The sequence below is a fragment of the Piliocolobus tephrosceles genome, chromosome 11 (genome assembly GCF_002776525.5).
Source record: "Piliocolobus tephrosceles isolate RC106 chromosome 11, ASM277652v3, whole genome shotgun sequence".
NCBI lineage: Eukaryota > Metazoa > Chordata > Mammalia > Primates > Cercopithecidae > Piliocolobus > Piliocolobus tephrosceles.
The window spans coordinates 93,028,691-93,045,402 of NC_045444.1; the positions used below are offsets into that span (position 1 = coordinate 93,028,691).

Here is a 16,712-nt window from a genome sequence, read left to right on the forward strand (position 1 = left end):
ATTCTAGAAATTGTACTCTTCTATTGCCCTAGGAATGACTGAGAGATTTCTCTATATCCATACATGTGTCTTATGCTTTCAGACACTTGGGATTTCTTTCCAGTGGAATGATGGGCTTGGATTTCTAGCAACATTTTTTCCTCTATGTTTACTTGCGTTTACTTGATTGTACATATCACATTTGGCTATGACTGAAGCATATTTATCTTTTTGACAGTTTTTATGGCTTCTCAGCTGTCTTGAGACAAGTCAGCAAATTAGATATCCGTGATTCTTATTAGCAATGCATTTTAGCTCCATTAGCAAATATGAAAAGTGATCTATTCCTCTTGACAGCTTATCTCCATAAAAAGTAACTCTAATGCTAGAGGTCATCTCTGGAGCCCACGGCCAGAGAATCCCCCAAGAGATATTGCCCCATTTCAGATATATTTTTTTAAGTGCTATTAATAAGTGAACAGTATTTCCCATAGTCATCATTTATAAGATGCTGTAACAACAGATCATAGAAGAATATCACATGATAGCTGATTATACGGCCCTTGTATGTGACCTGGTTGATGTGCTGATTTTCTGTGATAAACTGAAAAATGTTTCCCTTCTCTCCCTAATCTCTTTAGCTATTTGAGCCCACGGAATGTGGAAATGGATATGTGGAAGCTGGGGAGGAGTGTGATTGTGGTTTTCATGTGGTAGGTATAAGAAACCTTCTATACTTACAGCACAGATCTTACTTGGTGCAAACAGGTATAGCATTCGTGAGAGGCCAGCTGATGGATTGTGGTCTTGCTGCCTTTCTTTCTCATCTCTCTGATTAGTGCTTAATTCAGCTCAGACACGTTAGAATTAGTCATGTCCTTATGGCCTTGTCTGAGCAAACCTAATGGATTCTTCTGATTGAATTCCCTACCTCTTAAAAATTTATAGCTCATATTCATTTAAGTTTTACCAAATCATAAAACATTCTTTCTGTGTTGTATATTATTTTTATCTTTATAAAATAGATTGGGCATTAAAATGTAGTGGAGCTAGTTGGAGGAGAATTGCCTGCTAAAAATTAAGCTTTCTCTTTGGTATTGAAGTCCTTTCATAGAAGATCTTACTTTGCTGAGAAGTATTGCAGGAAGGAATCTATCCTTGTTTAAAGTAATTAATTATTTCCCAGAGTATTTGCTTACTATTGTCTAAATGTACTCATTTGGAATATGCATGCCACGTGTGCAGAGAAAATGACTGACCAGCTGGTCAGGCTCTTTGCTTACTCACGTGAAGTGTTTTCTCTAGGAATGCTATGGGTTGTGCTGTAAGAAATGTTCCCTCTCCAACGGGGCTCACTGCAGCGACGGGCCCTGCTGTAACAACACCTCATGTCTTGTGAGTGTTCTGACAGTTTCATCTTTCTTTTAACTGACAGATTAGCCAGATATCTCAGTGTGTACACTGAGCATTTGTATAGCTAGTCACAAATTTCTTGGGTACAGTGTACATATTAGCCTGGCAGTTTTATAGAATCGATAAATCTCAAATTCTGTGAGCTGCAACATTTATCTCTACTATTATTCACTACCAGCCATCTTATCCTGCAATGCCTCATTAAGAAAATTACCTAAACTGCTTCCAAAAGAGTTGCCCTACTAACACAGATGAAATCCATATTAAATTGTTGAATACAGGAGGGACAATTTCTGTGGTCTTTTTAATGATATGACCTACTTACAACATTTTTCTTCAAAACGTACCCTAATTTATTTTAGACCTGAACATAAAAACTAGTGCTCATATTTTCCCATTGGGTTTAAAATCCCCTGTAAAGGCAAGAAAGTGAGATAAGAAAGTAACATCTGAATGCATACTCATATGTGTATATACACGGTTTTTGTGTGTGTGGACATACACAGTCTTCCATCCACAGAGACCACCAGTTATTTTGGAAAAGTCATTTTAATCTTCCCTTTTCTCATATATGTAACCTCTAATATTCCTCATAACCATAGAATTACATAATTTTATGATTTTTTCAATATTAGGGGCTATTATGCTTTATGGTATTTAGAAGATTCTAGCTTAGTTTCTCCTTGCTTCATGTCCCCAACTAGATTATAAATTGCTTGAGGGTAATGGTCTCTTTCCTTCACATTTTACCCACACCCTCCTCAAATAAAATGCTTTGTATACAATAGGCATTCCCTGGCATTACTAAAGGTAATTCATATGAATTTATTAAAATTTGATTGCCTATGTGTAGCAAAGGCAAATTTAATATCTATGCTAATAGGTAATTCAATGAAGGTTGGGTATATATGTGAATTTTTCAGAGAGATCTTAAATGTATTATAGTGTTTTGCTATTTTGTCTTAAGCCAAACCAGAATTTCTTCTTTAGGTGATTTCCATCACATTGTTTTCTGAAAATAGTACTCTGAGACAGTGGATTTTGAAATCTGAACATTTAAAGCTTTGGTTGATGATTCATCTTTAGTATAGACGGTAGCATCTGGGCCTTGTTTCTATTCTGCAGTAGGATATTCTGTCTTGCTAATTCTTAAAAAGAGTTTGGTGTTAGTTATGTGAGAGAATAGGCATTGTTGGTGAGTCTAAGAATGTTATAATAACTCTGAAATATTACATAATCCTAACTCTTAATATTGAGTTTTGATTTGCAGTTTCAGCCACGAGGGTATGAATGCCGGGATGCTGTGAACGAATGTGATATTACTGAATATTGTACTGGAGACTCTGGCCAGGTATGGCGCACTGAGTTTTTGGTAATACATTTTACTTGTAAGTGCAGGTTGAGTATTCCTTATCCACAATGCTTGGGGCCAGAAGTGTTTCAGATTTAAAATTTTTGGATTTTGGAATATTTGCATATTCATAATAAGATATCTTGGGGATGGGACTCAAATCTAAACAAGAAAGTCTTTGATGTTTCATATACACTTTATACACATTGCCTGAAGGTAATTTTATGTAATATTTTTAAGTAATTTTGTGCATTAAACAAAGTTTGTGTACATTGAATCCTCAGAAAGCAAAGATATCACTATCTCAGCCACCCATGTGGACAATCATTGGTTGTTCAGCATCACCATCATTCCTGACTCTGAATCTAAGTGCTACCAATATGCAATTATTCTCCTGTACTTATTCACACCTAATTACTTAACAGTAAAAAAAAATTGGACATACCATTAAGACATTGAAAAAATAATGTGTTCAGGGTAATCAAGCAGCACAGTAGCATCACCCAAATAACTGTATCAGCTGTTGAAAAACAGCAACAATGAAAACGGCAGGCTTTCAGTCACCACTTATGATGCTGTGTTTTAAACCTTTGAAAAGGTTACTGTATGCTGTATTTTACTTTTTTTTTTTTTTTTTTTTAAGAAACATCAGAAGCAGTGGAGGGACCAGGAAGTGGGTCCTCTAGGGATAAGGGGACATTCTGCTGGATGGATTTTTAAAATGGTTCCTCCAGAGTCATCTGCCTCATTAACAGAGTTTTTGCTTAGAAGTCTCTCTTTGATTTTATTAGATTGGTACAAAAGTAATTGCGGTTTTTGCCATTGCTTTTGATGGCAAAAACCATAATTACTTTTGTACCAACCTAATATAAACTGGCATGATTTCTTGTTCTGTTATGAATGCATACTGGCTCTAATTCTTCATGAAGTGCATCACACACTTTCACCATACGTCCATAGGCGCTTCTGCAGTGTTAACAATGTCATCTTCATCATCATGTCAACACTCAAAACATTTCAGATTTTGGAGCATTTCTGATCTTGGGTTTTTGTTTTAGGAAGCTCACTCAACCTGGCTCAACCTGTACATATTTTAAAGCTTTCAGTATAGATTGCACATGTGAATATGCTTTGTTTCCTTTGTTTTATGTTTTATTTTGCTTGGTTTGTGGTTATTTCTAGCTCTTTACCATACCTTCATTTTAGGAAAGTTTGGTGTGGTTTTCTTTTTTTGTGTGTGTGGGGTAGGGGCCTAAATCTTTTTTTCTTCCTAATTTCTCCTTCATAACTAGTTCTCTTTATATGAGTTATATCCAACTAATTGATTTTTCTTTTCTGGTCCTTACATCTTAAACAGTACATTCACACTGATGAAGCACTAATGTGCTGTTTTGGAACATTTTAAAGCCACGAAACCAGTTATTAGACAAAATTTGGATGGATGCCCAATGTAGAAAATAAGGAACAAGCAGCACTACTCTGGTTGAAGTGGGATTGGGAGCAGAAGTCCACCTTTCTTAATTCTCCGTTGCCATGTCTGTCACACACATGTAGCCCTGGCTTCATGGCCTGTGTGATTTGGCATGATCTTCTTCCCATTAAAATTATTGCCACATAATTAATATTGCCCTCTAAAATTCCTTCTTTATATAATGTTTATGTTTGTAATTTACCTATTATTTTATGTGTTTAATTTATACACATTATATCTTTATTTGTCATTCAAATGAATATTTGTTGAGGGCCTACTGTGTGATAAGCACTGCTCTTAATACTGGGACATGGCCTTATTCTCATGGAACCTACATTCTGCTGGGTATAGAAAGGCAAGTAAATAAACAAAAATGTCAGATGGTGGTAAGTACAAAGCATAAAATAAGGTGAAGTGGAAAGAGTATAGGGTAGGATGTGATAGATAGGGTGATCAAATATTTCTTCCTGGAGGAGATGGCATGGAAGCAGAGACACAAATAAGAAGGAGCTTATCAGTAAATAATGAGTACAGAAGCTTAGCTTCTCCATGAAATGGAATGAAAGCAAGGATAGCTGGAGAACAGTGGAAACATTTCAAAAAGGAAGTCAAGAATCAGGGCAGGTAGGGACATGTAGGCCATGGAAAGAGTTTTAGATTTCATTCTACCTTCATTTTAATTCTGACATTATTTTAAAAGCATTTTCCCATGCTATTATACAGTTTTTATAGGTAATTCTTTTCACGATTGTATGAGAGTCTGTCGTGTGGATTTATCAATTGATTTATACCCAATGTGGGTATCTAGATTTTGGCAGTTTATTGTTAGTAGTATAGAAGTGAACATTTTTGTGCATTTTTACAAGAGTGTTTCTTGTTCAGGGTTAGCTCCTCAGGACAAGTTCCTAAAAATGGTGGTTACCTGTTACTAGGCATTGTGCTTTCCAAGAGGCTCCCAATAGAGTACACTTGGCAGTCAAAATATCACTTTTATTATTGAAAATGGCCAAGTTGAAGGCTGTAGCTTAATGTGAGAGCTAAAAAGTTATCTTTAAGATCCCGGTTCAGGCTGTAGCAACAGGTTACTGACAAAATTGGGTCCAGAAGGACAATGTATGGCACGGGGGAGCAATGGAAAATGCATAGTTTATGTGGGTAGGCTTGCTTCTAAAAGAATGGCAGAACTGAGGCAGAATGCCTGGTTCTTCTTCCCAAGCTTATCGTTGGTCAATCACTCCACCTCCCAGCGATGGAAGTGAGTAAGAAGGAGGGGAGCTGGGCTTACACTAAGTTCCTTAATCAGAAGGAAAAATGAGAGAGAAAGAAGGGTTCTAATGAACATTTTTGTAAAGGTGTTGATATGCATTATTTGAAGCTCAATTCAAATGGATGCTCTTAAATAAATTGTACCATGAAATATGTTCAGGCCATGTTTTCATTATTTTTATGCATATCTGTTTCTTACATTTCATTAAATAGGTTTTTTTTGCAATTTTCTGTAATACAAAGTATGAGAATTGTAGGTTCTGTGTTTAATGACAAGTGTATTGACAATCCTGATACACGGTTTCACTGAGTTATATTTTTAGCTTTGTAGAATACTACTATTTTTATATTTACCATATATGGTTTTAGTTCTGTGTAGTCAGCCCTTTTAGAAGTATAGTTTTTTCATTTCAATTTTTAACTCTTTAAGTGCCATAGAATTTACTAGAAATAAGACTTTTATGATGAGAGCTCTTTGTTTAACCTAATATTCTATTGTCTAAGTAAAACATTTTTTCTTTTTATAGCATGTGTCTAAGCTGAAAATTACACTGTTAAATTAATTTCACAGTAGTACATTAGAATAGAATATTTTTGCTAATATTTTTCTAGCATGATCAGGATGAACCTAAAATAGAGGTAGAGGTACTTAAAACCCCCCAAAAATCTTCTTTTTCTCCTTAAGAAATAATGAGCCTTGAATTTAATTAATACCACTGATAATTAAGAAAATGGAATCTCTGCAACTCTGAGAATCAGTATTTACAGGCAACATTATGACTTTATCTCTTTTACCTCATAATGTATTTTTCTTAATTTTTATATTAGCATTTTTATATTGCCTCAGAGCTACTTATTAAACTTACAATTTATAATAGAATAAACAATACTTAAGAGAAATCCTTGACAAACAATACTGGTAGATGTAATACAGATATTTGAAAGATAGGAGAAATATTTTTTTGTTAGTGCTATGAAATATGTCATCTGGGTGGGTAGTATAACATAATTTAAAGTAAACACTTCTAAATGCTATTGCACTATTGAAGCCTGTCTGCCTCGAGTGAACCATCCTGTATAGCATAATGTACAAGGAAGGTTCTGGAATGACATTTAGAGACTGACTCCAATGCTCTGCTCATAAGCAGAATAGAATGCACAGATTTATGGTTCTCCTGTTTTAAATGTGCGCAGAGAACATAGAATGTTCCCTAATTTCTCTGGTTAAACATTCCTGTGATAAGCAACTGTCTTTTATTAGCCTAAACTAAAACCAAATAGATTAGAAATCTGACATGTGGCTGTGCCAATTTAGAATAAGGGCATTTTTTCATTAGTGAAGAATTTTACAAGGTTTTTTTCTAACTGAAACATCACAAAAGTAAAATCTGATAAATTAATTTTCGATCCTGATGTGCTTATTCTAATAGCAGTATTGCTTTTGCATTACTGTTGACTGTGGTTGTGTTAGTTTTATTTATTTTTTAACATTACAAATTTTCCATAAGTTATTGGGGTACAGGTGGTATTTGGTTACATGAGTAAGTTCTTTCGTAGTGATTTGTGAGATTTTGGTGCATTCATCACCTGAGCAGTATACACTGCACCATATTTGTAGCCTTTTATCCCTTGCCCCCTTCCTGCTTCCCCCTAAGTCCCCAAAATCTGTTGTATCATTATTATGTCTTTGCGTCACTACTTAGCTCCCACATATCAGTGAGAACATATGATGCTTGGTTTTCCATTCCTGAGTGACATCTCTTAGAATTAATAGTCTCCATTCTCAGCCAGGTCACTGCAAATGCTGTGAATCCATTCCTTTTTACGACTATGTAGTATTCCATCATATATATATGTGTGTATGTATATACACACACACACACGCTACAGTTTCTTTATCCACTCGTTGATTGATGGGCGTTTGGGTTAGTTGATGGTCATTTGAGTTGGTTCCATGATTTTGCAGTTGCGAATTGTGCTGCTATAGACATGCGTGCACAAGTATCTTTTTTGAATAATGAGGTCTTTTCCTCTGGGTAGATACCCAGTAGTGGGATTGATGGATCAAATGGTAGATCTACTTTTAGCTCTTTAAGGAATCTCCACACTGTTTTCCATAATGGTGGTACTCGTTTACATTCCCACCAGCAGTGTAGAAGTGTTCCCTGTTCACCGCATCCACACCAACGTCTACTGTTTTGTTTTGTTTTTTTTTTTTTTTTTTTTTATGGCCATTCTTGCAAGAGTAAGGTGGTATTGCATTGTGGTTTTGATTTGCATTTCCCTGACCATTAGTGATGTTGAGCATCTTTTCATATGTTTGTTGGCCATTTGTGTGTCTTCTTTTGAGAATTGTCGATTCATGTCCTTAGCCCACGTTTTGATGGGATTTTTTTTTTTTTTCTTACTGATTTGTTTGAATTCATTGTAGATTCTGGATATTATTTCTTTGTCAGATGTATAGATTGTGAAGGTTTTCTCCCACTCTTTGGGTTATCTGTTTATTCTGCTGACTTTTCCTTTTGCCATGCAAAAGCTCTTTAGTTTAATTAGGTCCCAGCTATTTATTGTTTTTATTGCATTTGCTTTTGGGTTCTTGATCATGAAATCCTGGCCTATAAGCCAATGTCTGGAAGGGTTTTTCAGTGTTTTCTTCTAGAACCTTCATAGTTTCCCGTCTTAGGTTTAAGTCCTTAATCCATCTTGAGTTGATTTTTCTGTAAGGTGAGAAATGAGGGTCCAGTTTCATTCTCCTACATGCCGCTAGCCATTTATCCTGGCACCATTTATTTAAAAGGGTGTCCTTTCCCCCACTTTATGTTTTGTTTGCTTTGTCAAAGATCAGTTGGCTGTAAGTATTTGGATTTATTTCTGGGTTCTATATGCCATTGGTCTGTATGCCTATTTTTATACCAGTGCCACGCGGTTTTGGTGACTGTGGCCTTATAATTTGAAATCAGGTAATGCAATGCCTCCAGATTTGTTCTTTTTGCTTAGTCTTGCTTTGGCTATGTGGGCTCTTTTTGGTTCTATATTAATATTGGAATTGTTTTTGCTAACTCTGTGAAGAATGATGGTGGTATTCTGATGGGGATTGTGTTGAATTTGTAGATTGCTTTTGGCATTATGCTTATCTTCAAATATTGATTCTACCCATCTATGAGCATGGGATATGTTTCCATTTGTTTGTGTCATCCATGATTTCTTTCAGCAGTGTTTTAGTGTAGAGGTTTTTTGACCCTTTGTTGGGTATATTTGTAAGTTTTTTTTTTGCAGCTATTGTAAAAGGGGTTGAGTTCTTGATTTGATTCTCTGCTTGATCGCTGTTGTTGTATAGAAGAGCTACTGATTTGTGTACATTAATGGTGTATCTGGAAACTTTGCTGAATTCCTTTTATCAGTTCTAGGAGCTTTCTAGAGGGGTCCTTAGGGTTTTCAAGGTAAACAATCATATCATCAGCAAACAGTGACAGTCTGACTTCCTCTTTACCAACTTGGAGGCCCTTTCTTTCTTTTTCTTGTCTGATTGCTCTGGCTAGGACTTCCAGTAGTATGTTGAAGAGGAGTGGTGAGAGTGGGCATCCTTGTTTTGTTCCAGTTTTCGGAGCAAATGCTTTCAGCTTTTCCCCATTCAGTATTATGTTGACTGTGGGTTTGTCATAGATGGCTTTTATTACATTGAAGGTATATCCCTTGTATGTCAATTTTGCTGAGAGTTTTAATCATAAAGGGATGCTGGATTTTGTCAAAATGCTTTTTCTGCACCTATTGAGATGATCATGTGATTTTTGTTTTAAATTCTGTTTATGTAGTGTATTGCATTTATTGACTTGTTTATGTTAATCCATTCCTGCATCCCTGGTATGAAACCCACTTGATCATGGTGGATTATCTTTTTGATATGTTGTTGGATTCAGTTAGCTAGTATTTTGCTAAGGATTTTAGCGTCTGTGTTCATCAAGGATATCGGTGTGTAGTTCTCTTTTTTGTGTATGTCCTTTTCCTGGTTTTGGTATTAGGTTGATGCTGGCTTCATAGAATGAATTAGGGAGGATTCCTTCTTTCTCTATCTTGTGGACTAGTGTCAAAAGGTTGGTACCAATTCTTCTTTGAATGTCTGGTAGAATTCTGCTGTGAATCCATCTGGTCCTAGACCTTTTTGTTGGTAATTTTTAAATTATCATTTCAATCTCACTGCTTGTTATTGGTCTGTTCAGGGTATCTGATTCTTCCTGATTTAAGCTAGGAGGGTTTCATTGTTCCAGGAATTTATCCATTCCTTCTAGGTTTTCTAGTGTATGTGTGTAAAGGTGTTCATAGTAGCTTCAATGATCTTTTGTATTTCAGTGGTGTCAGTTGTAATATCTCCTGTTTCATTTCTTAGTGAAGTTTTTTTGGATTTTCTCTCTTCTTTTCTTGGTTAATCTTGCCAATGGTCTTATCAATTTTATTTATCTTTTCAAAGAACCAGCTTTTTGTTTCATTTATCTTAGGCATTTTGTTGTTGTTGTTTCAATTTCATTTAGTTCTGCACTGATCTTGGCTGTTTTCTTTATTCTGCTGGGTTTGGGTTTGGTTTGTTCTTGTTTGTCTAGTTCCTTAGGTATGACCTTAGATTGTCTGTCTGTACTCTCTCAGACTTTTTGATATAGGCATTTAGGGCTATGAACTTCCCTGTATTTGCTGTATCCCAGAGGTTTTGATAGGTTGTGACATCACTGTTGTTTAGTTCGAAGAACGTTTTAATTTCCATCTTGGTTTTGTATTTGATCCAATGCTCATTTGGGAGCAGGTTATTTAATCTCCTTTGCATGGTTTTGAAGTTTCCTTTTTGAAGGTATTTGCATGGTTTTGAAGGTTCATTTTGGAGTCGATTTCCAGTTTTATTCCACTGTGATCTGAAAGAGTGCTTGATGTAATTTCAGCTTTCTTAAATTTATTGAGGCTTGTTTTATGGCCTATCATATGGTCTATCTTGGAGAAAGTTCCATGCACTGTTGAATAGAATGTGTATTCTGCAGTTGTTGGATGAAATGTTCTGTATACATCTGTTAAGTCCATTTGTTCCAAGTAATAGTTTAAATCCATTTTTTCTTTGTTGACTTTCTGTCTTGATGACCTGTCTAGTGATGTCAATGGAGCATTGAAGTCCCCCACTATTATTGTGTTGCTGTCTATGTCATTTCTTATTTCTTTCTTTGTTTCTTTTTCTTTCTTTTTTTTTGAGACAGAGTTTCCTTCTTGTTGCCCCGGCTGGAGTGCAATGGCGTGATCTCAGCTCACTGCAACCTCCGCCTCCCAGGTTCAAGTGATTCTCCTGCCTCAGCCTCCCAAGTAGCTGGGATTACAGGCACGTGCCACCATGCCAGGCTAATTTTTGTATTTTTCGTAGAGACAGAGTTTCACTGTGTTGGTCAGGCTGGTCTCGAACTCCTGACCTCAGGTGATCCACCCGCCTCGGCCTCCCAAAGTGCTTGGATTACAGGCATGAGCCACCATGCCTGGCCAACATTTCTTAGGTCTATTAGTAATTGTTTTATAAATGTGGGAGCTCCAGTGTTAGGTGCATATACATTTAGGATTGTGACATTTTCCTGTTGGACAAGGCCTTTTACCATTATATACTGTCACTCTTTGTCTCTTTTAACCACTGTTGCTTTAAAGTTTGTTTTGTCTGATATAAGAATAGCTACTCCTGCTTGCTTTTGGTGTCCATTTGCGTGGAATGCCTTTTCCACCCCTTTACTTGAAGTTTATGTGAGTGTTTATGCGTCAGGTGAGTCTCCTCCTGAAGGAGCAGATGGTTGGTGAGTTCTTATCCATTCTGTGCTTCTGTATCTTTTAAGTGGAACATTTAGGCCATTACATTCAATGTTAGTATTGAAATGTGAGGTACCATTACTTTCATCATGCTCTTTATTGTCTGTGTGCTTTGGTTTTGTTTTTTGTTTTTGCTTTAACTTGTATTTTTGTTTTATAGATCCTGTGTGATTTATGCTTTAAAGAGGTTCTGTTTTGATGTTTTTCCAGGATTTGTTTCAAGATTTAGAGCTCCTGTTAGCAGTTCTTGTAGTGGTGGTTTGGTAATGGAAAATTCTCTCAGCATTTGTTTGTCTGAGAATGATTGTATCTTTCTTTCATATATGACGCTTAGTTTCGCTGGATACAAAATTCTTGGCTGATAACAGTTTTGTTTGAGGAGGCTAAAGATAGGTCCCCAATCCCTTTTAACTTGTAGAGTTTCTGCTGAGGAATCTGCTGTTAATATGATAGGTTTTCCTTTATAGTTTACCTGGTGCTTCTGTCTCACAGCTCTTAAGATTCTTTCCTTTGTCTTTACTCCGGATAACCTGATGACAATGTGCCTAGGTGATGATCTTTTTGTGATGAATTTCTCAGGTGTTCTTTGTGCTTCTTGTATTTACATGTCTAGGTCTCTCACAAGGCCAGGAAAGTTTTCCTCGATTATTCCCTCGAATATGTTTTCCAAGCTTTTAGAGTTCTCTTCTTCCTCAGGTACACCAATTATTATTTGGTTTGGTTGTTTAACATAATCCCAGACTTCTTGGAGGCTTTGTTCATATTTTCTTATTCTTTTTTCTTTTTCTTTGTTGGATTGGGTTAATTCAAAGACTTTGTCTTCAAACTCTGAATTTCTTTCTTCTACTTGTTCATTTCTATTGCTGAGACTTTCCAGAGCATTTCACATTTCTATAAATGTGTCCAAAGTTTCCTGAATTTTTTATTGTTTTTTCTTTAAGCTACTATTTCCATGAATATTTCTCGCTTCACTTCTGGTGTCATTGTTTGGATTTCCTTGCTTTGGGCTTTGCCTTTCTCTGGTCTCTCCCTGATTAGCTTAATAACTAACCTCATGAAATTCTTTTTCAGGTAAATCAGGGATTTCTTCTTGGTTTGGATCCCTTGCTGGTGAACTAGTGTGATTTTTTGGAGGGTGTTGAAGAGCCTTGTTTTTGTCATATTATCAGAGTTGTTTTTTTGGTTCCTTCTCATTTGGGTAGGCTGTGTCAGAGGGAAGGTCTAGGGGTGAAGGCTGTTGTTCAGATTCATTTGTCCCACGGGTGTTCCCTTGACATAGTACTGTCCTCTCCTTTCCTATGGATATGGCTTCCTGTGAGCTGAATCGCAGTGATTGTTGTCTCTCTTCTGGGTCTAGCCACCCAGTGAGTGTACGCAGCTCCTGGCTGGTACTAGGGGTTGTCTGCACAGAGTTCTGTCATGTGAACCATCTACGAGTCTCTCAGCTGTGGATACCAACGCCTGTTCCAATGGAGGTGGCAGAGGGTGCAGTGGACTCCATGAGGGTCCTTAGCTTTGGTGGTCTAATGATCTATTTTTGTGCTTGTTGGCCTCCTGCCACAAGGTCACGCTTTCTGAAAGCATCAGCTGTAGTAGTGTGGAGAGGGATTGGCGGTGGGCAGGGCCCTAAAACTCCCAAGATTATATGCCCTTTGTCTTCCACTATAATAACCTCTTCAGTTTGTGTGGGAGTTGCATGAGGCCTGTGACTGCTGGCTTTCCCCCATTTTCCTGACAACCTGCATGACTCAGCAGAGGCAGCCATAATCCTCCTAGGTCGGGATCTGGGAATCTCACCCCCATCCCCCACAGCAACCACAGCAAGACCCGCCCAAGGAGAGTCTGAGCTCAGACACGCCTAGTCCTGCCCCCACTGGATGGTCCCAGCTTCAAGAAAAAAGGGCTTTAGTTCTTACCCGGCCTGTGAAGTCTGCACACCCAATTGGTGCCCTCCCCCGAGTGATGGCCAGGAGGCTTCTCGCCCAGTTCAAATTGTTACAAAGTTCAGCTAGAGAATTCCTTCTCCCTGTGGAGTTTTACCCCTGCTCCTCTGGCCACCCTCCCGATGGATCCCTGTGGTGTCTGACAAGAATGGGCTGCTCGGGGACCCAGTGAACTCCCGAGCCTTTCTGCTGCTTCCTCTACCCCTGTATTTGGCTCGGCTCTCTAACTTGACTCAGCTCCAGGTAAAGTCAGAAACTTCTCCTGCAAACAGATCTTCAGCTTCTCCAGTGGGGGTGTGTGTTCCCCCTTCCGCAGTTGGGGCACTCACAGTATTTGGGTGTCTCCTGGGTCCTGCAGGAGCAGTCTGCTTCCTTCAGAGGGTCTGTAGGTCCTCTTGGGATTGCTGGTTTGTTCTTGCAGTCGATCTGGAGCTAAAGTTCACACTGCAGGCCTCCGCATGCTGCTCTGTCCAGAGCTGCAATCTAGTCCTGCCTCCTGTCCACCATGATCCCTATCACTGGTTGCATTAGTTTTAGAGTGAGTGAGTAATTAATGATAGTTGATTATTGAGATAGTGATTGCATTTTGAGTGACTCTAGATGGATGAAAGAAACCACAGGGATTTCTGCTTTTGTGTAGTTGTGTATTTCTGCTTTTTAGTGCTGATCCCTTGAATACTCACCAGATTGAAAAACTGTGGCAAATGAAACTTGTATGAGAGTCAGTTATTCTTTAGAAAGGTGTAGAACCAAAGCATTTGCCTTGGAATGTTTGTTAGGAAATTACTGCTTCTTAGGAATGCTAAATCAGTTCTGTTATCTTTCTGTGGTGAACTTGATAAATGGCTCAATATGTGCAGCATAGAATAACATAGTGATACCTGGTTATTGGGCCATGCGTTTATGTTCTCTGGCAGTTCACAGTACTTGCACACCTGCCACATGCGTGGTGGTGTTGTAGGTAATAGGGCAGCAGTAGGAAACAAAACATAGAATCCTGCCTGCATGGAGCTCATATTATGATGGGGCAACAATGAACAAACAAGTAAGTAAAACATGAATTGTCAGTTGGTGATAAGTGCTGTGGAGAAGAAAAAAAAAACAAAGAAAATTGTAGACTTCTCTAATAATAATAATAATAATAATAAGCCCTTAAAGCCCTTATCCTAAATTGGCACAGCCCCAGAGAGTGCCAGCATTGGAGGGGCTGCAGCTTTGAAGAGCATGGGTTCTACGAAGGCCTCTTTGGGATGATGATATTTGAGCAAAGCTCTAACAAAGGTCGGGGAATGAGCCATGCAGAAATCTGGAGTGACAACGGGAAAGCAAAGGCTGTGGGTGGCAGCATGCCTGGTGTGTCCACATGGAGTCACATCAGCCATGAGTGAGCAGAAAATGATGTCACAGAAATGACAGGATGAGAGAGTATAGGAGCAAATCACGTTGAGCTTGTAAGGTTGTTGAGTAAGTTGGGAAACGGAAGATCGATGTGATTTTGTATTTACCTTTTTAAAGAGATCACTCTGATAGCAATGTAAACTCTAAGGTGACTAGGGTAGAAGCAAGGGACTCAGGTGGAAGGCTATTACAGTAATCCAGGTGAGAGGTGGTGGTGCCTTGGACAGGGTATAAGCAGTGGGGGTGGAGAAAAGGGGTCAGATTGGAATTATATTTTGAAGATAGAACTAGCAGGATTTATGGACAGACTAGATGGAGGGAGAGTGAGAGAGGAGAGGAATAGAAGATGACTATGGCCTTTGGCTTGAACAATTGGAAGGATGGAACATCATTTACTGAGAAGGTGAAGACTGAGGGAGGACCTCGGTGCACACTGCTGTTTCTTATTTATTTGCCATGCCTGCATATTTTTTTTCTTTTTGTATTTGTTTTAAACACTGTAGCAGAGCCTTTGACTTGACCTTTTTACATTCTCTTAAATGTGGTCAATACAGTGTACAGAGAGTAACTTTGGGGGGAAATGAAGTATTTCTTTTAAAAATGATTTGATACATAGAACTATAAAAAGAAATAACCATCACATCACAGACTGTTCTAGTAACATGTCTGTAGTTTGAAGAGGTCACAACTATTAATATAATGGAGATATAGCACTTACTTTGCGTTGAAAGGCAAAGTATTTCTTCTGTTTCACTAAAGTAGCCTATAGGTAAAATGTCATGATGTCATATGCAGATTTGACATTTTCAGAGAGCTGAGCAAGTTCTTGTAAATTAGTTTCTTGAATGTGTCCCTTCCTATGTACCATGCTGATTCATTTCCTTCATTGTCCATTTTAATCTCTTCTACTTTTAACTCTGTAGGCAAGTGAATGTGACTTGTTATTCTGGTCCACCTCACCATAAACAGAAGAAACGTATAAAATGCATGCACTATGTGGCCCTTATTTACTTATTTTACCAATAATAGCGTAAATAATTGGAATTAATAATCTATGGAGTTGCATGTGTTTTTCTCAATGTTTCTAGTTATATATATCCACCATGCTTACATTATATATAGTATACACATTATCTGAAGGTACCTAGCATGCTGAATATTAACTAAAAAGATAATATTTTGCAGTGCCCACCAAATCTTCATAAGCAAGACGGATATGCATGCAATCAAAATCAGGTATGCCGGGCTATAAATTTAAACTGTAATTTAAAAAGGATTCATTGGAAATGTTTTTCCTTTTTTGATCAATATTAATATAACTTCGAAGGGAATTTTACTCAAGTAAATGATTATAGTGGGATTCTAATTTAGAGTTGCTTCATGTGATGCCAAATATTAAATATATTTGCATCTGGTGACAAATTGCCCAGATTAAGAGAGAGAAAAAAAAAAAGAATGTAATGGCTGAAGAACTGGGAGTCTCATTTATTGAGTTGTGACCGTCTTTCAGTAATTTCAACCTGCCTGGTGTGGGAAAGAAAATATGACAATCTGTCATGAATTTTTTTGTTCCCTGAAGCCATATTATAACCTACAGGTAAGTATCATTATGTCAAATGCAGATTTGATGTTTTCTTACCATCCATACATAAAAGAACCTAAAAATCATTTTGGTTCTCTCACAGAAATATACCAATTTTTGTTTACTGTAAAATTTCAAATTTTAGATGTTTAGTTTACATTTAGAGAGCTGTACAATGAGTTCTGTTTAGAGTTTTAAATTTTTAACTGTTATTCTTAAGATGTTTGTGATTCTTATTGGTCACTATAAAAATATTAGAGTATGAAATGAAAAAACTTTATCCAAGTGAACCAGAAGGAGACATTGTAGTAAAAAGATTGGGGAAAACAGACTGACTCTGTGTGCCTCACATGTGTGCTCCTGTCCCCAGGGCCGCTGCTACAATGGCGAGTGCAAGACCAGAGACAACCAGTGTCAGTACATCTGGGGAACAAGTAGGTCGCATCTCCTTGCTTGGTGATTACACATACCATTTTCTCTTATAGTGTT

At 37.5% G+C, this 16,712-nt stretch overlaps 1 protein-coding gene across 4 annotated transcripts in view; it reads left to right on the top strand.

Annotated features, from left to right (window-relative positions):
- ADAM23 (ADAM metallopeptidase domain 23) overlaps positions 1 to 16,712 on the top strand; it is a 169,095-nt gene that overhangs the window by 119,377 nt on the left and 33,006 nt on the right. For 3 of the 4 annotated variants that reach the window (XM_023219491.1, XM_023219483.1, XM_023219474.1), the window contains exons 16-20: positions 621 to 692; positions 1,285 to 1,374; positions 2,663 to 2,743; positions 15,827 to 15,877; positions 16,594 to 16,657. In XM_023219491.1, coding sequence (XP_023075259.1) covers positions 621 to 692; positions 1,285 to 1,374; positions 2,663 to 2,743; positions 15,827 to 15,877; positions 16,594 to 16,657 — 358 coding nt within the window. The remainder of the gene's footprint in view (positions 1 to 620; positions 693 to 1,284; positions 1,375 to 2,662; positions 2,744 to 15,826; positions 15,878 to 16,593; positions 16,658 to 16,712) is intronic. The other variant, XM_023219498.1, reaches the window with a different exon arrangement.